The 24,887-nt window shown below is 44.9% G+C and overlaps 1 protein-coding gene across 2 annotated transcripts in view; it reads left to right on the top strand.

Moving 5' to 3' along the window:
• PCYT1B (phosphate cytidylyltransferase 1B, choline) overlaps positions 1–22,863 on the top strand; it is an 86,807-nt gene extending 63,944 nt beyond the window's left edge. For both annotated transcript variants that reach the window (XM_066599855.1, XM_066599856.1), the window contains exons 6-8: positions 12,228–12,370; positions 16,551–16,739; positions 20,070–22,863. In XM_066599855.1, the coding sequence (XP_066455952.1) occupies positions 12,228–12,370; positions 16,551–16,739; positions 20,070–20,285 (548 nt within the window). In that variant the 3' untranslated portion in view covers positions 20,286–22,863. The remainder of the gene's footprint in view (positions 1–12,227; positions 12,371–16,550; positions 16,740–20,069) is intronic.
• Positions 22,864–24,887: the final 2,024 nt, after the last annotated feature.

Raw genomic sequence — 24,887 nt, 5'->3', positions numbered from 1 at the left:
ACCAGTAAATACCACCAAAAAGCAGCAAAATATCAAATCATACACAGGCGATGGTAAATATACAGTACAAGACAAACATTAAAATAAGGTGCAAATGCTACATATATTGCACACTAGCCAAAATGCAGATGAAATTCCAACAAGGTGCCTGCATATAAATAAATAGGAACAAGGTTTATTCCATTTATGTGAGGGTGAGTCGAAAATTATTCACTCTGGCTGTAGAATTTATTTTAATCAACTCTCAGAAATGACAAATAGATTAATTGTTGACATAATTTTCCTGCTTTTTAATACACTTTGTCCATCTGTTAACAAGCTGTTGTATTTCTTCATTAAAAAAAAGTTCTAGGCTGAGCTGTGAGCTACGAATGCAGCGCTGTCTTCACCACTTCACCATATGTGAATCCTCTTAGGGCTTTTTCAGGGGACTAAACAGATGATATTAGGACTATAGGGAGGGTGCTTTAACACCTCGAAATGAATAGTATGGGCAGTGTTGTACGGACGTGCGTTGTCATGCGACACCATGGATAGCAGTCCTCTGTGTTTTGTTTGAATTTTAGACTTCAGCTCTTTAGTGAGCATCTCACAGTAATGAGTACTGTTGATTGTTGAACCTTTTTCCTGATAATACTGGCCCTTAAGAATCCCAAAAAATTGTAAGCATCAATCTTCAGGCTGATGCTTCACTCTACCTATCAGCAGGTGTGGAGAGCTTTATATTCTTACCATGTCCTCTTCCCTTGCTGTTTATTTTAGTTGTAGAGAGGAGTGGTTGGTGTTGGTTGGTGCCTCTATGCTGGGTGGAGAACGTCTAATTCAGATAAGTACTGGTGATCATTTCCGTTGTTTTCTGTTACCTTTATTGTTTTGTTTTGAGCATAATGAAAACAGGTCGATGTCCAACCTATAGGGTGACCAAGGTCGGACGTCGACCAGAACACGCCTCCATGTTGGGTTACAAGGTCGGACGTTGACCGAAATGCGTCCCTGTTTTTATTATGCAGTGACACTATCAATAAAGACAAAGTTTTTTTCATACCTCCGAAGGTGAACCCTTTTTCTTCGATTGTTTCATGTGAATGTCGTGAGGGACTACGCGACTCATCACGGAGGTCTGACATACAGCCGAATTACCAGGATCGAGTGTGTGAGAAGGAGGCGGTGAGCACACATATTTTTTTGTCTTCAGTGCCTGCAAGGGATAGTTAGGACCCAGGAGAAGACAGCGAGGCTGTCCTTAAGAGGATAATGACTCTGCTTCTAGGCAGGGGCTCCTCACTTCCCTGTTAGGTAAGGGACAGGTCTTCTCTAGAGATGAGCAAACGTACTCGTCCGAGCTTGATACTCGTTCGAGTATTAGCGTGTTCGAGATGCTCGTTACTAGAGGCGAGCACCACGCGATGTTCGAGTTACTTTCACTTTCATCTCTCAGACGTTAGCGCACTTTTCTGGCCAATAGAAAGACAGGGAAGGCATTACAACTTCCCCCTGCGACGTTCAAGCCCTATACCACCCCCCTGCAGTGAGTGGCTGGCGAGATCAGGTGTCACCCGAGTATATAAATCGGCCCCTCCCGTGGCTCGCCGCAGATGCATTCTGAGATAGTTCAGGGAAAGTGCTGTCTTGCTGGAGTTGCTATAGGGAGAGTGTTAGGAGTTATTTTAGGCTTCAAGAACCCCAACGGTCCTTCTTAGGGCCACATCTGACCGTGTGCAGTACTGTTGAGGCTGCTTTTTGCAGTGTTGCACATTTTTTTTTTTTGTGTATATCGGCCGTGCAGAGCATTGCGTACTCAGTCTGCAGTAATGTTACATAGTATAGGGCCAGTAGTGCTGAGGCAGGGACAGTGAAAAAGGTGAAAGACGTATACTGTCTATATAGGCAGTGGGCTTTTCCCAAAAAATTTGGGAAAAACATTCTATTTGGGCTGCCTGTGACCGTCCTGAGTGTACTGCGTCTCTGCTGAGGGTAGTAGTCCTAATTAATACGCAGCCAGCTAAGTGTTACAGCAGGCTTGCGCAAAATTCTTTCCTGGCTCTGCGTTGGCCGTTACATCACCGCTGTCATCCTGTCCAGAGGGAAACAGTCTGCAGTAATTTTACATAGTATAGGGCCAGTAGTGCTGAGGCAGGGACAGTGAAAAAGGTGAAAGACGTATACTGTCTGTATAGGCAGTGGGCTTTTCCAAAAAAAAATGGGAAAAAACATTCTATTTGGGCTGCCTGTGACCGTCCTGAGTGTACTGCGTCTCTGCTGGGGGTAGTAGTCCTAATTAATACGCAGCCAGCTAAGTGTTACAGCAGGCTTGCGCAAAATTCTTTCCTGGCTCTGCGTTGCCCGTTACATCACCGCTGTCATCCTGTCCAGAGGGAAACAGTCTGCAGTAATTTTACATAGTATAGGGCCAGTAGTGCTGAGGCAGGGACAGTGAAAAAGGTGAAAGACGTATACTGTCTGTATAGGCAGTGGGCTTTTCCAAAAAAAATGGGAAAAAACATTCTATTTGGGCTGCCTGTGACCGTCCTGAGTGTACTGCGTCTCTGCTGGGGGTAGTAGTCCTAATTAATACGCAGCCAGCTAAGTGTTACAGCAGGCTTGCGCAAAATTCTTTCCTGGCTCTGCGTTGCCCGTTACATCACCGCTGTCATCCTGTCCAGAGGGAAACAGTCTGCAGTAATGTTACATAGTATAGGGCCAGTAGTGCTGAGGCAGGGACAGTGAAAAAGGTGAAAGACGTATACTGTCTATATAGGCAGTGGGCTTTTCCAAAAAAATTTGGGAAAAACATTCTATTTGGGCTGCCTGTGACCGTCCTGAGTGTACTGCGTCTCTGCTGAGGGTAGTAGTCCTAATTAATACGCAGCCAGCTAAGTGTTACAGCAGGCTTGCGCAAAATTCTTTCCTGGCTCTGCGTTGGCCGTTACATCACCGCTGTCATCCTGTCCAGAGGGAAACAGTCTGCAGTAATTTTACATAGTATAGGGCCAGTAGTGCTGAGGCAGGGACAGTGAAAAAGGTGAAAGACGTATACTGTCTGTATAGGCAGTGGGCATTTCCAAAAAAAAATGGGAAAAAACATTCTATTTGGGCTGCCTGTGACCGTCCTGAGTGTACTGCGTCTCTGCTGGGGGTAGTAGTCCTAATTAATACGCAGCCAGCTAAGTGTTACAGCAGGCTTGCGCAAAATTCTTTCCTGGCTCTGCGTTGCCCGTTACATCACCGCTGTCATCCTGTCCAGAGGGAAACAGTCTGCAGTAATTTTACATAGTATAGGGCCAGTAGTGCTGAGGCAGGGACAGTGAAAAAGGTGAAAGACGTATACTGTCTGTATAGGCAGTGGGCTTTTCCAAAAAAAATGGGAAAAAACATTCTATTTGGGCTGCCTGTGACCGTCCTGAGTGTACTGCGTCTCTGCTGGGGGTAGTAGTCCTAATTAATACGCAGCCAGCTAAGTGTTACAGCAGGCTTGCGCAAAATTCTTTCCTGGCTCTGCGTTGCCCGTTACATCACCGCTGTCATCCTGTCCAGAGGGAAACAGTCTGCAGTAATTTTACATAGTATAGGGCCAGTAGTGCTGAGGCAGGGACAGTGAAAAAGGTGAAAGACATATACTGTCTATATAGGCAGTGGGCTTGTCCCAAAAAAATTGGGAAAAAACATTCTATTTGGGCTGCCTGTGACCGTCCTGAGTGTACTACGTCTCTGCTGCGGGTAGTAGTCCTAATTAATACGCAGCCAGCTAAGTGTTACAGCAGGCTTGCGCAAAATTCTTTCCTGGCTCTGCGTTGCCCGTTACATCACCGCTGTCATCCTGTCCAGAGGGAAACAGTCTGCAGTAATTTTACATAGTCCAGGGCCAGTAGTGGTGAGGCAGGGACAGTGAAAGAGATATACTGTCTATATAGGCAGTGGGCTTTTCCAAACAAATTTGGGAAAAAAACATTCTATTTGGGCTGCCTGTGACCGTCCTGAGTGTACTGCGTCTCTGCTGGGGGTAGTAGTCCTAATTAATACGCAGCCAGCTAAGTGTTACAGCAGGCTTGCGCAAAATTCTTTCCTGGCTCTGCTGTGCGTTCCGTAAGCGAAGTCAGCCTCCAACCACAGGCCAATAAGCGGCACATTTAATTACAGCGTTCTGTTTCTGCACTACTGGTAATACACCATGCTGAGGGGTAGGGGTAGGCCTAGAGGACGTGGACGCGGGCGAGGACGCGGAGGCCCAAGTCAGGGTGTGGGCACAGGCCGAGCTCCTGATCCAGGTGTATCGCAGCCGACTGCTGCGGGATTAGGAGAGAGGCACGTTTCTGGCATCCCCACATTCATCTCACAATTAATGGGTCCACGCGGTAGACCTTTATTAGAAAATGAGCAGTGTGAGCAGGTCCTGTCGTGGATGGCAGAAAGTGCATCCAGCAATCTATCGACCACCCAGAGTTCTGCGCCGTCCACTGCTGCAACTCTGAATCCTCTGGCTGCTGCTCCTCCTTCCTCCCAGCCTCCTCACTCCATTACAATGACACATTCTGAGGAGCAGGCAGACTCCCAGGAACTGTTTTCGGGCCTCTGCCCAGAATGGACAGCAATGGTTCAGCATCCTCTCCCACTGGAGGAGTTTGTCGTGACCGATGCCCAACCTTTGGAAAGTTCCCGTGGTCCAGGGGATGAGGCTGGGGACTTCCGGCAACTGTCTCAAGAGCTTTCAGTGGGTGAGGAGGACGATGACGATGAGACACAGTTGTCTATCACTCAGGTAGTAGTAATTGGAGTAAGTCCGAGGGAGGAGCGCACAGAGGATTCGGAGGAAGAGCAGCAGGACGATGAGGTGACTGACCCCACCTGGTTTGCTACGCCTACTGAGGACAGGTCTTCAGAGGGGGAGGCAAGTGCAGCAGCAGGGCAGGTTGGAAGAGGCAGTGCGGTGGCCAAGGGTAGAGGCAGGGCCAGACCAAATAATCCACAAACTGTTTCCCAAAGCGCCCCCTTGCGCCATGCCACCCTGCAGAGGCTGAGGTGCTCAAAGGTCTGGCAGTTTTTCACTGAGAGTGCAGACGACCGACGAACAGTGGTGTGCAACCTTTGTCGCGCCAAGATCAGCCGGGGAGCCACCACCACCAGTCTCACCACCACCAGCACGCGCAGACATATGATGGCCAAGCACCCCACAAGGTGGGACGAAGGCTGTTCACCGCCTCCGGTTTGCACCGCTGCCTCTCCCCCTGTGCCCCAACCTGCCACTGAGATTCAACCCCCCTCTCAGGACACAGGCACTACCGTCTCCTGGCCTGCACCCACACTCTCACCTCCGCTGTCCTCGGCCCCATCCACCAATGTCTCTCAGCGCACCGTCCAGCCGTCGCTAGCGCAAGTGTTGGAGCGCAAGCGCAAGTACGCCGCCACGCACCCGCACACTCAAGCGTTAAACGTGCACATAGCCAAATTTATCAGCCTGGAGATGCTGCCGTATAGGGTTGTGGAAACGGAGGCTTTCAAAGGTATGATGGCGGCGGCGGCCCCGCGCTACTCAGTTCCCAGTCGCCACTACTTTTCCCGATGTGCCGTACCAGCCCTGCACGACCACGTCTCCCGCAACATTGTACGCGCCCTCATCAACGCGGTTACTGCCAAGGTCCACTTGACAACGGACACGTAGACAAGCACAGGCGGGCAGGGCCACTATATCTCCCTGACGGCACATTGGGTGAATTTAGTGGAGGCTGGGACAGAGTCAGAGCCTGGGACCGCTCACGTCCTACCCACCCCCAGAATTGCGGGCCCCAGCTCGGTGGTGGTATCTGCAGCGGCAGTGTATGCTTCCTCCACTAAACCACCCTCCTCCTCCTACGCAACCTCTGTCTCGCAATCAAGATGTGTCAGCAGCAGCACGTCGCCAGCAGTCGGTGTCGAGCGGCACGGCAGCACAGCAGTGGGCAAGCGTCAGCAGGCCGTGCTGAAACTACTCAGCTTAGGAGAGAAGAGGCACACGGCCCACGAACTGCTGCAGGGTCTGACAGAGCAGACCGACTGCTGGCTTGCGCCGCTGAGCCTCCAACCGGGCATGGTCGTGTGTGACAACGGCCGTAACCTGGTGGCGGCTCGGCAGCCTCACGCACGTGCCATGCCTGGCCCACGTCTTTAATTTGGTGGTTCAGCGCTTTCTGAAAAGCTACCCACGCTTGTCAGACCTGCTCGGAAAGGTGCGCCGGCTCTGCGCACATTTCCGCAAGTCCCACACGGACGCTGCCACCCTGCGCACCCTGCAACATCGGTTTCATCTGCCAGTGCACCGACTGCTGTGCGACGTGCCCACACGGTGGAACTCTACGCTCCACATGTTGGCCAGGCTCTATGAGCAGCGTAGAGCTATAGTGGAATACCAACTCCAACATGGGCGGCGCAGTGGGAGTCAGCCTCCTCAATTCTTTACAGAAGAGTGGGCCTGGTTGGCAGACATCTGCCAGGTCCTTGGAAACTTTGAGGAGTCTACCCAGATGGTGAGCGGCGATGCTGCAATCATTAGCGTCACCATTCCTCTGCTATGCCTCTTGAGAAATTCCCTGCAAAGCATAAAGGCAGACGCTTTGCACTCGGAAACAGAGCCGGGGGAAGACAGTATGTCGCTGGATAGTCAGAGCACCCTCCTGTCTATATCTCAGCATGTTGAGGAGGAGGAGGAGGAGGAGCATGAGGAGGATGAGGAGGAGGGGGAAGAGACAGCTTGGCCCACTGCTGAGGGTACACATGCTGCTTGCCTGTCATCCTTTCAGCGTGTATGGCCTGAGGAGGAGGAGGAGGAGGATCCTGAAAGTGATCTTCCTAGTGAGGACAGCCATGTGTTGCATACAGGTACCCTGGCACACATGGCTGACTTCATGTTAGGATGCCTTTCTCGTGACCCTCACGTTACACGCATTCTGGCCACTACAGATTACTGGGTGTACACACTGCTCGACCCACGGTATAAGGAGAACCTTTCCACTCTCATACCCGAAGAGGAGAGGGGTTCGAGAGTGATGCTATACCACAGGACCCTGGTGGACAAACTGATGGTAAAATTCCCATCCGACAGCGCTAGTGGCCGAAGGCGCAGTTCCGAGGGGCAGGTAGCAGGGGAGGCGCGGAGATCAGGCAGCATGTACAGCACAGACAGGGGAACACTCTCTAAGGCCCTTGACAGCTTTATGGCTCCCCAGGAAGACTGTGTCACCGCTTCCCAGTCAAGGCTGAGTCGGCGGGAGCACTGTAAAAGGATGGTGAGGGAATACGTAGCCGATCGCACGACCGTCCTCCGTGACGCCTCTGCCCCCTACAACTACTGGGTGTCGAAGCTGGACACGTGGCCTGAACTCACGCTGTATGCCCTGGAGGTGCTTGCTTGTCCTGCGGCTAGCGTCTTGTCAGAGAGGGTGTTTAGTGCGGCTGGGGGAATCATCACGGATAAGCGTACCCGCCTGTCAACCGACAGTGCCGACAGGCTTACACTCATAAGGATGAACAAAGCCTGGATTTCCCCAGACTTCTCTTCTCCACCAGCGGACAGCAGCGATACCTAAACAATACGTAGGCTGCACCCACGGATGGAAGCATCGTTCTCTATCACCATCAAAAACAGGGACCTTTTAGCTTCATCAATCTGTGTATTCTATTCATCCTCCTCCTCCTGCTCCTCCTCCTGAAACCTCACGTAATCACGCCGAACGGGCAATTTTTCTTAGGCCCACAAGGCTCAGTCATATAATTTTTGTAAACAATTTTTATACGTTTCAATGCTCATTAAAGCGTTGAAACTTGCACCTGAACCAATTTTTATTTTAAGTGGGGTGCCTCCAGGCCTAGTTACAAATTAAGCCACATTAACCAAAGCGATTAATGGGTTTCACCTGCCCTCTTGGTTGGGCATGGGCAATTTTTCTGAGGTACATTAGTACTGTTGGTACACCAATTTTTTGGGGCCCTCGCCTACAGTGTAATCCAATTAATTTTTTGCCCACCTGCATTAAAGCTGACGTTACATCAGCTGTGCTGGGCACTGCAATGGGATATATTTATGTACCGCCGGTGGCTTCCTGGGACCCACCCATGCTGTCGGTCCACATGGACTTCCCATTAGGGAGATGTACATGCCTGTGTATACTTATAAAAAACTCGAGCCTGACTGGGGCATGCAGTTTGGGCCGAAGCCCACCTGTATTTAATCAGACGTTAGCTCTGCTGTCCAGGGCACTGCAATGGGATATATTTTTGTACCGCCAGTGGGTTCCAGGGAGCCACCCATGCTGTCGGTCCACACGGACCTCACATTAGGGAGTTGTACCTGCCTGTGTCTATGTATTAAAAACCCCGGTCTGACTGGGGCATGCAGTGTGGGCTGAAGCCCACCTGTATTTTATCTGACGTTACCTCAGCTGTGCAGGGCAATGCAATGGGATATATTTATGTACCGCCGGTGGCTTCCTGGCATCCACCCGTGCTGTCGGTCCACACGGAGTTGTAACTGCATGTGTCCACTTCTAAAGAACCCCAGTCTGACGGGGGCATGCAGTGTGGGCCGAAGCCCACCTGTATTTTATCTGACGTTACCTCAGCTGTGCAGGGCAATGCAATGGGATATATATATGTACCGCCGGTGGCTTCCTGGCACCCACCCATGCTGTCGGTCCACACGGAGTTGTAACTGCATGTGTCCACTTCTAAAGAACCCCAGTCTGACTGGGGCATGCAGTGTGGGCCGAAGCCCACCTGCATTAAACATGACATTACCTCAGCTGTGATGGGCACTGCAATGGGATATATTTATGTACCGCCGGTGGGTTCCAGGGAGCCACCCATGCTGTGTGTCCACAGGGACTTCACATTAGGGATTTGTACCTGCCAGTGTCTATGTATTAAAAACCCCGGTCAGACTGGGGCATGCAGTGTGGGCCGAAGGCCACCTGCATTTAATCGGACGTTACCTCAGCTGTGATGGGCAATGCAATGGGATATATTTATGTACCGCCGGTGGCTTCCTGGCACCCACCCATGCTGTCGGTCCACACGGAGTTGTAACTGCATGTGTCCACTTCTAAAGAACCCCAGTCTGACTGGGGCATGCAGTGTGGGCCGAAGCCCACCTGCATTTAACATGAGATTACCTCAGCTGTGATGGGCAATGCAATGGGATATATTTATGTACAGCTGGTGGGTTCCAGGGAGCCACCCATGCTGTGGGTCCACAAGGAGTTGTAACTGCATGTGTCTACTTCTAAAGAACCCCAGTCTGACTGGGGCATGCAGTGTGGGCCGAAGCCCACCTGCATTTAACATGACATTACATCAGCTGTGCTGGGCACTGCAATGGGATATATTTATGTACCGCCGGTGGGTTCCAGGAGCCACCCATGCTGTGGGTGCACACGGAATTCCCATTGCGGAGTTGTACCTGCCTGTGACTATTTATAAAAAACCGCAGTCTGACTGGGGCATGCAGACACCTTGACAGAATGAATAGTGTGTGGCACATAGGTTCCCCATTGCTATGCCCACGTGTGCAGCTCCTGATGGAGGTGGCACAGGATTGGATTTCTCATTGCTTCTGTACAGCATTGTGGGCTATCGCCCCGCCCCTTTTAAAGAGGGTCGCTGCCTAGCCGTGCCAACCCTCTGCATTGTGTGCCTGCGGTTCCTCCTCATGGCAGACGCACTTATAAATAGACATGAGGGTGGTGTGGCATGAGGGCTGCGCAGGGACACTTTGGTGTGTGCTGTGGACACTGGGTCGTGCGGGAAGGGGGGGGTTGGGCAGCATGTAACCCAGGAGAAGTGGCAGCGGAGTGTCACGCAGGCAGTGATTGTGCTTTGTTGGAGGTAGTGTGGTGCTTAGCTAAGGTATGCATTGCTAATGAGGGCTTTTCAGAAGTAAAAATTGTTGGGAGGGGGGGCCCACTCTTTCTGCTATTGTGGCTTAATAGTGGGACCTGGGAACTTGAGATGCAGCCCAACATGTAGCCCCTCGCCTGCCCTATCCGTTGCAGTGTCGTTCCCATCACTTTCTTGAATTGCCCAGATTTTCACAAATGGAAACCTTAGCGAGCATCGGCGATATACAAAAATGCTCGGGTCACCCATTGACTTCAAAGGGGTTCGTTATTCGAAACGAACCCTCGAGCATCGCGAAATTTTCGTCCCGAGTAACGAGCACCCGAGCATTTTGGTGCTCGCTCATCTCTAGTCTTCTCCATCTGATTGTTCATGGAGTGGTGTTCACTGTCCAGCATTGTATTGGTGTATTCTTTTTGCGTTCTGTGTGAAAGTCCTCCTGCGTCCGTGCTGTAGCGAGGTGCGCCCGGCAGATGTGACACTAGCATTTTGCTTTTTTGACTGGGTGTGAGCTGAACTCATTTCTGGTATGATACTGGATGCCACATTATATAAAGGCTATATGTCCTCTTGCTATTTATTTATATATAGGCACCTTGTTGGAATTACATCTGTATTTTGGCTATTGTGTAAAATATGTAGCATTTGCAGTTTATTCTGATATGTGTAAGGAAATAGGGTTTTGCAAAATTAAAAACAGTTCAGGAACGAATAAACCGATATGGTACTGCAACTATTCCTAACTACACCTAAGTCTAATAACAATTATGCTATGCATATTAAAGAGTAGAACAAGTGCTGTGTTAGGTTCACACAGCTACGATAAAACAATTAACACTTTAATACAGAATATTACACCAGTCCATTTCAGCTGAACGTACAAAGTTCACGAATGATGACAATCATGTCACACGCCACAAACCTCTGTTGTAATATGTGGTAACTCCAATAGTGTTATCCCAAACTTTCCTGACTTGCCTTAGGAAATAGGGAACCTTAGTCATAGTCTGTTAACACTTGTTCAAGCCTTACTTGTCTCACGAATCTCCCACATAGCTAGCATTAATCTTGCTACCTTAATACAGGGCCCACTACTCTGAAAGTAGGTTTTTAAAGAGGCTGGCCTCACTTACGACTCTAGAAAATGAAACTTCACGCTTTACTTCTGGTACTGTTTAATCCTTTGATCCCGGGAATCAGTCTGATCCTTTGCTCTCGGTTGTGGTGTCAGGTAGTTGGTCATTAATCTCTGTAATTGGTGCTGCATCTAAAAGAAGTCTCTCCACAATTACTGTATCAGCTGAAGTCCTCAGTGTCTCACCTGCTGGACACAGCTAGTCATTCTCCGCTCTCACACACAGGCTAGTACTCTCCCACATTTCAGGGACACACAATACTGCAGCCTCTAATATCCTCTGCTCCCACTGTCCCTGCATTTTCAGCTGCAGCTCCTTTCCACAGCAGCTGCTCTTCACGCTGGCTTTCAGCACCTCTAATCTTCTCTCCTCTTTTTTGTGACGCAGCTCACAATTTACTATATAGGGACCCTAGTAAGTTTCAAGACCTTTTTGGCAGTGGGACCTCCCTCTACAACATCACTTGGGGGGGCGAAGTGCTTGATATCTGGCACTACTATATTCTGTTCTGACTGGCCTGGCCACTGCACTCTGTAAAGAGTTGGCTAGCACTTACCCTTCAGAAGTCGGTCCTTGTCAACATCACTTTTCCTATTTCCAATACACCATCTCCAAGAACTGACTATTCGCTTTCTGCCTCATATATCCCACCACTTGCCCGGTCCATTAAATACATAATCAATGTTATTCATGTCATCTGACAGTGGATTTAATGTTACAGATGATCGGTGTATAGTGACTGTTAAGTAATGCATGGTGGTATGAATAGGTATAGTGGGTGAGGTGCTATACTGTAACATGCCCTCCGTATGCCCTCTGTATTAATCTGTAGCATTAGTCATAATTACTGGTATTCTTCCAACATTATACTTCTGTTTATATACCATACAGTATCTGTAAAGAAATGATAGAATGTATTATCCATGAAATTGCAAACTTATATCTTGCTGCCACCCAAAATTAATACCAATCTGCAACTTTGCAAATAAGTGATAATTCATTCTCTTTCATTCATTCATTTATTCTCTATAGATATTGTATATTTTTAAAAAGAGTTCAAATTCACATTAACCCCTCATATTCACTTTATAAACCATTTAAAGCAATATTTGTTGCGAGGAATTAATAGTAAAGGTTGTATGAGATAGAGATGACATCCATGAGATTGGTAGATAATGCATGTTTCAAATAAAATCCTATCATCCAGCGCACCTTTCCTCTCTGTGACAGGCATGTTTGTACCAACACAGAGGACAGAAGGTATCTCAACGTCAGACATAATCACTAGAATCGTCCGTGATTATGATGTTTATGCCAGACGCAATCTCCAGAGGGGATACACTGCAAAAGAGCTAAATGTTAGTTTTATAAATGTAAGTATAAAGACTGCTGACAACACCGGTTCCCATAGCGGCAACTTTTTTTTCTTCCCTTTTTGTTAAACACAGTGTTTAAAACCAGTGCTCCCATTTAATTTGCTGTGTCTGTACAATGTAGAGTGTGGAGTTTGTGTACAACATTGGATAGAAATCTCCATTTTCATTTTAAATCATAAATGATTACAACAGTTTGATGGATTATAGGGGGATTAAACCTATAATCCCCTCTTAAACCTAAATGAATTCCACTTGTAATACCAGGATTCATTTCTTACTCCAGATAATAATGTTTTAATGTTAAAAATCCCTGTGAGAACACTAATGTTAGTTACTAATGACATCATATAACCTGGTGTCATCTGACGAGACACATGATCACTATATCATATGTCCACTATATCATATGCTTTCTGTAATGTATATATGGTGATATTTTCCAGAGTGCTAAATAATAAATATGAAATGCATTGCATATATACTCATTGTCCAAAAAAAAAAATCGAACACCTAGAAGTTGTTGGAATCAAATTAAACTTTCTCTGTGTGATTGTAATGTTGATATAAGTAAGTGATTACAATATCAGAGCAAAGGAACAATTTATTTCGGAAAACCGAACACTCAAGGGAGGCTCTAGTACCCTGTGGGGCCGCCTCTACCTTGGATGCAAGATTTCATACGGGCAGGCATAGAGGCATACATGTTCTATATGGTATCCTGCGGCATATCGGCCCACATTTGCTGAAACTGAACTTCTAGCAGTGAAACTAAATGTCCTTCAGCTAAGTGCCTGGAAATTGTTCTGATAGACACAAAGGCCTGTAACGATGGCACCACCTGTCTCTGGATGACGGACAATGAAATAGTTGGAGCTGCTTGTGTTTGTTGCACGATCAGACGATTCTCTCCACTGGTGGTCTGTTGAGGACGTCTTGAGCCCGGTCACCTTGTGTGCCCTCACACATCCACTGGTCCCAACAACTCCTAACAATCTCGTCAGAAGAGGCCCAGGTGTTAGCAATAATGTGCTCTCAAACTCTGTTAACTGGTCCAAATCTCTTGGATTGCATCGTAGAGGCATCTAGTGGTCAACAAGTTCTACACAAGTGGAAAAAGAGGTCACTACACACAAGGAGCCTCCAAAAGCCTTTTTATAGGCCAAGGTTGGAACCACTTTTAGGGCTTCATTTTTTTTTTTTTACAAAGAGTGTATATGTATATGGCAATCAAAGAAAAAATACAGGGAAAATTTATGTTGCAAATTGGTTTGTGGGTTCTTTTTGTCTGCAAATCACTATTGTTTTAGCCCTGGTCCAGTTATGTGTTTGTTTCCTATGTAACAGTGTTAGATTCTATTCACATCAGCGTTGTGGCTTCCATTTTATACTGGAGCCATGCAAACTATGCTGGTTTAGTTTTCAAGGTCCTAATAGATCCTGATAGACCCCTCTGACATATAATGGGTTCATCAGTTTTCCATCAGGGTTGCAGTAACTTGGACAGCAATAATAGTGATGCAGACTTTGTTACTCTTAGTGCAAATATACCAGAACTTATGATGGAAATCTTGTCAGTGTGGACAAACTTATAGGATAGATGTAGAGTGGGAAATAATTTTGTCATAGCGGAAGGAGCAGCATTTATTAAAATTTTAGAGAATAATAAACATGTGAAAACTGTGCAAAAACTTGGTTGGGGTATGTGTACATGGGCTGTATTGTCTGCAGTGGAAAATTCGCAGTAAGGGCTCACTCACACGGGCGTAAAATACACAATACACAACTAATACTCATCTACATGTGTATTTACTTTGTATGTTAAATCTCCCTAGCCTATTTTGGTGAGTATGTTGCACCAAAATAGGACATGCTGCATTTTTTTTCATGCACTTAATAAGTGCCTTAAAATAAACTGGTGTGTGGGGCATTGTGTATTACGCGCGAGAAAAAAAACTGAAGTGTGAGTGGCCCAATAGAAATCAATGTACTTTTAGCACCATGTATTACATGCATGAAACATACACCCGTCTGAGTGAGCCACGATTCTGTGACACATACAGATTTGCCATGGATTCACTGCAGATTTCTCCTGCTCATTTGAAGTGGTGAAATCTGATGTGAAAATGCACAGCAAAAATTGACGTGATGCTTATTTAAAATCCACACGACAGGTCTACTTACGTTACTAATTTTTTTCACAGTGTGTAGATGAGATTTCATGAAATCTCCGCCAGCTGGTCAGTACTCTAATATAATGCGTACCCACACGCACATGAGTGGCAGAAATATGCAGCACACATCCCATGTGGGAACATATGGTACTGTACAAAAGTGTCATGAACAAAAGACAAATCTAAATCAAATTAAAATTTGGTGTGTCTGCCGTTTGCCTTCTAGGTACACTTGCACAAGGTCAGGGATTTTGTAGGATTATAATCAGGTGTATGATTAACCAATTATACCAAACAGGTGATAATCATCATCATTTTCATATGTAGGTTGAAATGCAGTCATTAACTTAAACAGAGACAGCTTTGTAGGAGGTTTAAAACTGGGTGAGGAACAGCCAAACTCTGCTACAAAAGTGAGGTTGTGGAAGACAGTTTCATGTCACAGGTTGTAAACCATGGTAAGATTGAGCACAGGAACAGGACTCAAGGTAGTTATACTACATGAACAAAGTCTCTCCTAGACATAGATTTCAAAGCAGACTGGGGTTTCAAGATGTGCTGTTCCAGCTCTTTTGAAGAATCAGAAAGAAATACGCAACTTTGAGGATCATAGACGCAGTGATCGACCAAGGAAAGTTAGTGCAGCAGATAAAAGACACATCATGCTTACTTCCCTTCAAAATTGAAAGATATCCAGCAGTGCCAGCAACTGAAAACTAGCAGAAACCAGTGGGACCCAGGTATATCCATCTACTGTTTGGAGAAATCTGGCCAGAAGTGGTCTTCATGGAAGAATTACGACCAAAAAGCCATACCTTTGATGTAGAAACAAGGCCAAGCAATTCAGCTATGCACAAAAACATAGTACCTGCGGTGCGGAAAAATGGCAGCAGGTGCTCTGGATTGCCAAAATATGAAATATTTGGATGTAACAGAAGGCAGTTTGTTCCCAAAGGGCTGGACAGCGGTACAATAATGCTTGTCTGCAGGCAACAGTGAAGCATGATGGAGGTGTCTTGCATGTTTTGGGCTGCACTGCAGCAAATGGAGTTGGAGGTTTGGTCAGGATATTAGTGTCCTCAATGCTAAAAAATACAGGCAGATACTTATTCATCATGCAATACCATCAAGGAGGCATCTGAGTGGTTGTATGTTTGGGTTAGTTGTCCTGGTGCAGAATAAATTTAGAGCCAATGTCGTTAAGGACTATCGTTAGCGTAAAGAAGAACAGGGAGTCCTGGAAGTGATGATATGGCCCCACAGAGCCCTGATCTAAACATTGAGTCTGTTTGGCATTACTTGAAGAGACAGAAGGATGTGACCAAGTCAACATCCACAGAAGGTCTGTGCTTAGTTCTTCAAGATGTTTGGAACAACCTCCCTGCCGAGCTCCTTCAAAAACTGTGTGCAAGTATACCTAGAAAAATTGATGCTGTATTGAAGACGAAGTGCGGTCACGCTGAATATTGATTTGATTTTGTACATCCATTTTACATTTTGTTAATTGACAAAAATAAACTATTAACACTTCTATTTTTGGAAGTATTCTTACTTTACAGCATTTTTGACACTTAAAACTATTGCACAGTACTGTACCCTTTAGAGTGACACTTTTGGCAAATTTTCATAATTGCTCAGAAGGAACCATTAGTGTTATTTACATACCAGGATGATAATTTCTTTCACTCCGGTGTGTCATAGCATACTTCCAAGGTGCTCTGTACACTATAGCTCCATGGGTAATAATAACCATTACTGGCATGTGTTACTGTGCGCTACAAAACTTTATGACATCGGTTGATACTATGCACCTTGCAGACTTCCCGCTCTTCTTGCCCAATGTTAAATAACAGGATTGACTCCAAGGATCCCACAGCAGCAACATGCTACTACTACAGTCCATTATAAACTACACAAGTTTTAATTATACACCAGTTATTCTCTATGTATGGTGCTGAATGATATCTCTACAAGAATTTGAGCTGTTCTTTTTTTTTTTCAATCAGGAGAAAAAATACAGATTTCAAAACCAAGTAGATAAAATGAAAGAAAAGGTGAAAAACGTTGAAGAGAAATCCAAAGAATTTGTCTACAAAGTGGAAGAAAAGAGTCACGATTTAATTCAGAAGTGGGAGGAGAAGTCAAGGGAGTTTATTGGAAATTTCTTGGAATTGTTTGGTCCTGATGGTGCCTGGGTACGTTCACACTTCCTTGTCTTTCATGGTTATAAATAAGGTTCCAAGTTTTTTTTTCTGTAATTAGAGAGGTTTTATTTTACATGTACATTTGGAAAATAAGAATAAATTAAACTATCTAAGTATATATATATATATATATATATATATATATATATATATATATATACACACTAATTGACAAATAAGATAACGCAGCAAGAAGAAGGAGTTGGAATCGAATGAAGCTTTATATGTGTGAATGTAATGACGATATATGTAAGTGATTATAATATTAGACTGATGGAATAAGTTTACTGGGGAAAATGCTACAATTCAAAGCAGGCTCTAGTGCCCTGTTGGGCCGCCTTGGGCCAGGATACATGATGAGATATGGTCAGGCATGGAGGCATGCAATTCCATATGGTGTCCTGATGCACATTTAGCCACAGATGTTGCAACTGGACCTCTAGATCCTGTACACATGTAGGCTCCAATGCTGGCATCCTAGCTAGAGATGAGCGAACACGTTCGGCTCCGCCCCTTTTTCGCCCGAACACCGAACTTTGCGAACACTTCAGTGTTCGGGCGAAAAAGTTCGGGGGCCGCCGTGGCAGCGCGGGGGGGTGCGGCGGGGAGTGGGGGGGAGAGGGAGAGAGAGAGGGCTCCCCCCTGTTCCCCGCTACTGCCGCCCGCGCCGCCGCGCATCTCCCCGCCCCCCGGCGGCACCCAGACACTTACGCGCGAACACTGCAGTGCTCGGCAAAGCCGGTGTCCGGGTGCGGATGTGTCCGTAACGGACATGTTCGCTCATCTCTAATCCTAGCCCTTTCTATAAATGTTTGATCTGCGCTAAATCTGTCAACTGGGCAGTCCAAGGAAGTGTGGCAACCTGCAAGGGCATTTCTGGGAAACCCTTGCTGTATGTGAGTACGCATTATCCTGCTGGGAGATGCCTCTTGGAAGCCGCCATGAGAGGAACACATGTGGCTGCAGGATGTCCCGAACATATCGCTGAGCTGTCATTGTCCCTTGTACCACTACCAGGGGTGAAAGACTGCTATATGCGATGGCCACCCAGACCATCACGCTAGCAGTTAGGGTAGTGTGTTGCTACACAGCAAAGGCAGGATTGAAGTGCTCACCATGAGGCCTCCATACTTGAACACGACCAACGTTGTCTCCCAAATAGAACCTGGAATCATCGCCAAAGATGACACGGTTCCAGTCCATAGCAGACTAGGTTTCTCATTCATATCACCACTACAAACAAAGGTGTCCATATTGGGGTGTTAATGGCAGAATAGATTCTGCTAAGCACCTGGAAATGGTCCTGGCAGAGACAGGGTTCTGTAATGATGGAAGTGGGAGATCTCATCACGCTTGTCAGCGTATCAAATGATCCTCTCTACTGGTGGTCAGTCTGGGCCATCCGGCTCTGTGTGCCATTATGTAACCACCAACATCTTCTAACAGCTTGGTCAGAACAGCCTAGATAGCAAGCAATTTGTCAAAACGACCATCCTTCTTTCACTCCAATGATGTGTCCCCCCTCAAAGCCTTTTAATTGGGCAAAATGTCTTTGAGTGTGTCGTAGAGGCATGTTTAGCAGTCAACGATCTCTCAGCAAGAAGTTCACCACACAAAAGTATCCTCAGAGAGCCTTTTTATAGGGAAAAAGCACTTTTATGGCCTCTGCTGGTAAGACCCTATGTCTAGTCAGACCACAACCGTAATCACTTACATATTAGTCTGACACATAATCGCATGCTGAGCTTTCCAGCAATCCGAGATTTCTATCTGGCTTGATTATTTTTTTTGTCAATGAGTGTATATATTGAGAGACCTAACAGACAAAGTAGCACAGTTTAGTTTTCTATATTTAACGAGAGAGGATGTACAATTATATCCTGTGTGTTTAGGTTTGTATGGAGGTAGATTGGGGGTCACTCCCACTCCATACAATACGAGTGCCGGCTGTTTCTTACAGCCAACACCCGCTGGCAATAACTGCAATCAGCACTCATACTGATTGAAGCTGTTAACCCTTTAAGTGCCCTGCCTGGAGTTTGGGGGTCCCAATCAGCCCCCACGATGGGTTGCCGTTCAGTTGCCAGGGCTATTGCAGACTGTCTTTGGCATGGGTTTATAGATTGCCTGTCAGATCGCGGTATGATGTAATACTATTATATTACATCAAACTGAAGTAGCTATCAGACTATTACAAGTTCTTGTCCCCTATGGAGACTTAATAAACAAAAAAAATTTGATTATTTAATTTTTTTATTAAAAAAATAGGCAATAAAAGTAAAAACCTTTTTCCATATTTATAATTTAAAAAAATCTAAATAAGAAAAAAAACAAAATATATTTAGTATCGTTGCATCCATGAAAGTCTGTTCTATCAAAATAATGCACTATTTATGCCGCACGGTGAACGTCAGGAAAAAAAACAACCTTTGAATTGCATTTTTTGGGGGGTCAGACAGTTTTCAGGAAAAAATATAATAAAAAGCGATCAAAAAGTCACATGTACTTCAAAACGGTATCAATAGAAACTACAAAACGAGCCCTGACACAACTATGTCGATAGAAAAATAAAAAAGGTTATGACTGTCAGAAGATGGCAGCAGAAAATTATTTTGTTTCCAAAGATATTTTATTTTTTAAAAGTCAGTCCTTTGTATATTTGAGCCACATCAGGGATATTAAAAGCACAATACTCACATAAATGAGTGCTCCATTTTTATTGAATGTGCACAAGTAGACAATGTTTCGACTGTCTTGCAGCCTTTATCTAGTCATAGACTTCCTCACCCCCAAAGATCCAGTGCTGCAGCCCCGGCATTCTTTCAGTCTCTGTTCATAGCGGTAGTCAGGTGACTGCTGCTTGCCAATAAGAAGCCGCATCACCACCACTCCTGGCATCAGCGCTCACATCCTGGGTGCCATAGTGCCAGGAGTTCAGAACTGTGACGCTGCAGCCTCTAATTGGCAGGCAGTGGTCACTAGACTTCCGCTGTCAATAGAGACCGAGAGAATTGTGGGTCTGCAGCGGAAGATCGCTGGGGCTGAGGACGGATAGGTACAGTTTCTTTTATTATTTGTACTCATTTGGCTTTCATTTAAAAAAATGAATTTGTAAAAAAACTCCTTTAATGGAGCTCTTCTGATGTTCCAACAAAATCAAAGCACTATTCTAAGAGACAGGTAACAATATACATTTCTTTGCATAGACATCAGAGCTGATTTATATATATATTTTTATGTTATGTTTTCACTTTTTTTGTGACAAAAAACCACTCATCCGCCAATTCACGTATTGTAGTAATAGTGTTCATTTTCTTCCAGAAGCAGATGTTTCAGGAGAGGAGTGGGAGGATGCTTCAAGCACTGTCTCCAAGGCAGAGTCCTACAAGCAGCCCCACTCGAGAACGTTCTCCATCTCGTTCTCCTTCACCTACCTTGCCATGGATGCTCAATAAGCCCTCGCCACCATTATCACCCAAAGGTGCAGCTTCTGCGTCTATCAGCAGCATGAGTGAAGGAGATGAAGATGAAAAATAACCTGTACACGACACGTTGTAAAATAAATGCAGTTCTGCCTTTTCCCACCACAGGGGCTGCACCCCTTATCGCTTAAGTGGCCTCTTAAGGGTTAAAACGGATTTGGTTGATTTTAAAAGTTTAATCTGAGGATTCAAACTGAGTGCAGCATTTTGGGACATATATATTTATCGTATATGTTCCTGGGGACCAGGTTAAAAATGTGGGAAAAATTTTTATAGAGAGGTGACCTCAGACCCCACTGTAGGACACATTAGTTTGGGAGGTTCGTTGTGCAGTTAATTAATGGCTATATTGTCCAATTAGGTGAGAATTTAAATGCCAAAGCTGTTTGATTATAAACCAACTAGAGCAGAGAATAAACTACAAGGAGAAAATGTGAAATGTAACCACGATTATTTAGTATAATATCGGCATGTGGTTCCTGGTATACTTGAACCTTGCGCATGGCTGCAAACCATGCACAGATCATAGACCAGTAATAATGAGTCATTCATTTTCCTGTTTAAAAAAATATAAAGATGGAGCAAAAATGGAACATTGTGCATCTTCTGCATGCTACATTGTGCTAACTGTCAGAAACCTAAGGGATAGACTGCAGTTCATTTTATGGTGCTGAAGAAAGAGTAACCTGACTACAGCAAATATCAATATAGATAAAGCACTGTGCACAGTGTTGCAGTATAACACTTAGAAATATGTACTGATTTTCTGTCAAAACTAACTTCGCTTCCCTCACCATTACAGCTATGCTGATAAAGCATTTCTGAGTTCATTCCATGTATCAAGGCAGAGACTTGACATCCAAAACTATAAAGTTACCACAATCTCATGCACATGGTCATCATATGGGTCCATACAAACTTCCAATTGTACAGAGTAGTAATACGACATCCATTGAAGTTCCAAGGTCTCCTAATTTCTTTCTAAAAAAAACTTTGTACCCCAGAAAGCTAAAAGTGTTGTCACTTCTCAATATAATCTCCCTTCTGACATACACATTTCTCATGTTGACGCCATGATTGCATGGCTGCTGCAAACGCTTCTTTAGGGGGTCTGTATGGTCCACTGAAAATCGCTTTTGCAAGAGCAGCTCAACTGGAAAACCTGCGACTGCAGAGGGCGTCTTTCATCCACATCTCATCCATTGTGACAACTGACGGAATGAAACCACCATTCATGTCATCATCACTGGTCATGATTGCCTGACACATTGCTACACGCGCAGCCTTGTGATCGTTGGTGGACATTTGCAGCACCCAGATGGAGGAAACTTTCCACATCTTTAGGCTTTCACATAGGATGGTGCGCACAGATACTACGGAAGTGCCGGCTTCACAGTAGTCAAACGGCGGTCCTTCATAACCACTTTCTCCATTCGCGCAATCATGTTGTTGGACCGGCTGGTGCGTGGCCGAGGCACCTTCGTTTTCTACTCACATGACATTCAGCCTTCTTTGAACTGTTGCACCCACGAACACACATTTTTCTTGTTCATGACACCTTCCCCGCATGTTACACTCAAGTAACGATGAACGTTGATGGGTGTCATTCCACGCAAGTGAAAAAAATCGGATGATTACACATTGTTCTTGGAACGTGAACATCGCCATTTTAAGTATTAAAAACACTTCTAATTGCAGCTACTGTCAAGTGGGTTTTGTGTAACAGCCTTCTGTCTCATCCTCAAAGAATGCCCGCTTCTTCTACAATGCATCCCATGTTTCTATCTGCTCCTATTCCAGAGAAAAAAATTAGGGGACCTTACAGCTTGAATGCACCTTATATAAGTGTAGGGAGCCATATTGTACATCCTTATATATGCAATTTCATACCGAGGTTTTTATTGTTAGATTCTTTTGAAATTTGACTAAATATCACGGCATGTTCCATTGGAATGTCCATTGTTTTTAGGAGAGAATATCTCCTTGCTCCGGCACAGAGGCATTACATGGCTGCACATGATCCTATATATCTCCATAGAAATGAGCTTGGAGGACCCTGTGTACCGCCATAGAGTCGCTCCCCTCACAGCATGAGCCCTAACCTTCATAGAAGGGATAGTATCCGCTCTGGCTACTAATCTGTCTGAATGAGACCATATCACATATTAGAAAGTAAACATAGCGTAATATCTTTGCATCTTTGGAACGTACAAAGATATAAAAGCGCAAAAAGGTATCTTCCCACTATCACCTGCCCAGTTAAATGGGTGGATACATATATGTGAAAGCATATGATCCTCAAAAATTCAGAATAATATAATAGTTGAAGCTACTTGTACATTCATACATTCATTTCTGTTGAGATTTTCGCTGTATTTGTAGCTAGACATACAAAGAGCGCCCAAAGAGAATACGTCTTGCATGTCTATGAGCAGGGTATGAGATCCAGGTCTAAGAAATCACATTTCATCCACTTAATCTCCTTCTACTCATTAATAACCGACTCCTTGCTAAAAGTACATCTAGAAATGCTGTTTGCATCTTTAGAGCCAATCTTGCACATAAATCTTTAATTGCTGCTTATTGTAATTGATAACAGCCAAAACTATTAGCATATAGGCCTGTATTGGGCACCAAATAGGATATATTTACAGCATATGATATTCAGAAATTATTTTTTTCTGTTCTATCTGAAGCTGTATTTAACCCAATAAATGATTTCCTGTTTCAGAAGATATTACTGCAGAATGTATCAGACACTACATATCACGGTGGGACCAATCAGTCACTTTTTCTGAAAACTGTTATAACGATGTGGTACTGCTCATAGAAACCATAATGTTTTAGCCTCAGTAACATTGATCCCATCTTGTTTTTAGGTCATCATTTTTGTACATTGAACCTAAGAGGAATATGCGATAGTCTTTAAATCATACAATATAAAACAGCCATATTGAATTACCCATTAAGGTGGATATATTCTCATAAGCACTTTTCCATCACTTTATGTCATAATAACTTATTGGCCAAGTATGATGATTGCCTTCAAAGCCTACAACATCCATGGAAATTGTCCTCTTCGTACTAAGTAATGGGTAATTTTACATTGGATGGGAAACCGGAGGAAGGGGGAAGGCCATACAATTCCACAATGACCAAAAGTATGTGGACACCTGATCAGCAGCACATCTACATGAGCTTATTGGAAATCACCTTCTAAAACCATGGGCATTACTATGGAATGTAGCCCCCTTTTTGGCTATAATAGCTTAGACTCTTCTGGGAAGGCTTTTTGCAAGATTTTTAGAGTGCACCTGTAGGATTTTGTGCCCATTCAGCCAAAAGAGCATTTGTTGGGATCAGATACTGATGATAAGTGAGAAGGCCTAGATCACAATCGACATTGCAATTTATCCGAAAGGTACTTGATGGGGTTGAAATCAATGCTCTGTGCAGGCCACTCAAGTTCCTCCATGCCAAATGCATCATACCATGTCTTTATGGAGCTAATTTTGTGGACGGGGCACAGTGAGTCCTGCTGGAAAAGGAAACTGTAAGCGACAACTGTGTAACATATCCATGTATACTGTAGTATTGACATGATCCTCCACTGGGGACAAACCCCAAAACACAGCCCCAGACCATTAGTCCTCCTCTACCAAATATTACAGTAAACACTATGCAATCAGGGAAGTAGCATTCTCTGGGCGTCAGCCAAATCCAGATTCATTCATCATCCTGTCAGATGTGATTCATCACTACAGAGAACACATTTTCTCTGCTCTTCAGTCCAGAAGCAACATGGTTTACACCACTCCAGCCGACACTGGCATTGCACATAGTGACTTGAGGTGTGTATGCAGCTGCTTGACCATTTATGAAGCTACCAATGCACAGTTCTTGTGTTGATGGCACTTCCAGAGTCAATTTCGAACTGTGTAGTGGGTGATGCAATGGAGGATAAGTGATTTTTATTCCCATACATGAGTTGGCATGGTGTAGCATTTCATACAATTCACATTAATAATTGCAGTTGGCTGGGGCAGATATAGCAGTTCCTGCATTTCACAAACAAAGTTGGCATCCTATGGCAGTGCCACATCTAAAGTCATGGAGCTTTTTGTTTGTCTACGGAAATTCTATGACTGTGTCCATGATTTTAATCACCTGTTAGTAATGAGTGTGGCCGAAAAATGTGAATGCACTAATTAGGAGAGGTGTCTACATACTTTTGGATCCATCTTCATGAAAACATTGGGTACGACTTTGGTAGTAGTTAACCAGTACTTTTTTTGTTAAAAATAAAATGAACACAAAGAACCTCACATTGGTCACTTGGCTCAAAACAAAATTTGTTTACTTTGCAAAATGGCTACCTCCTTCTTTGTGAGCGCAACAAGTACACTTGAATGAATCATGGGAGATTGTTAGTATAGGAGTAGTTTTACACAAGATGACTGTCGAGCGGTTAATTGCCTGGCAACCTCCTTTCACACAGGAGCAATAATTGCTCACTGAATGGAAGTGGAGAACAACAGAGATCTCTTTCGACTGACCACCTCCATTCAGAGTAAACAGGTAGTCATTCACAGATGAACAGCTGCCTATTTACACAGGTTGATACTCGATTGGGTTTTAGGTGAACTACAAACCAAGC

The sequence above is a fragment of the Eleutherodactylus coqui genome, chromosome 4, assembly GCF_035609145.1.
Source record: "Eleutherodactylus coqui strain aEleCoq1 chromosome 4, aEleCoq1.hap1, whole genome shotgun sequence".
Classification (NCBI taxonomy): domain Eukaryota; kingdom Metazoa; phylum Chordata; class Amphibia; order Anura; family Eleutherodactylidae; genus Eleutherodactylus; species Eleutherodactylus coqui.
This window is presented reverse-complemented; position numbering and strand designations above follow the sequence as displayed.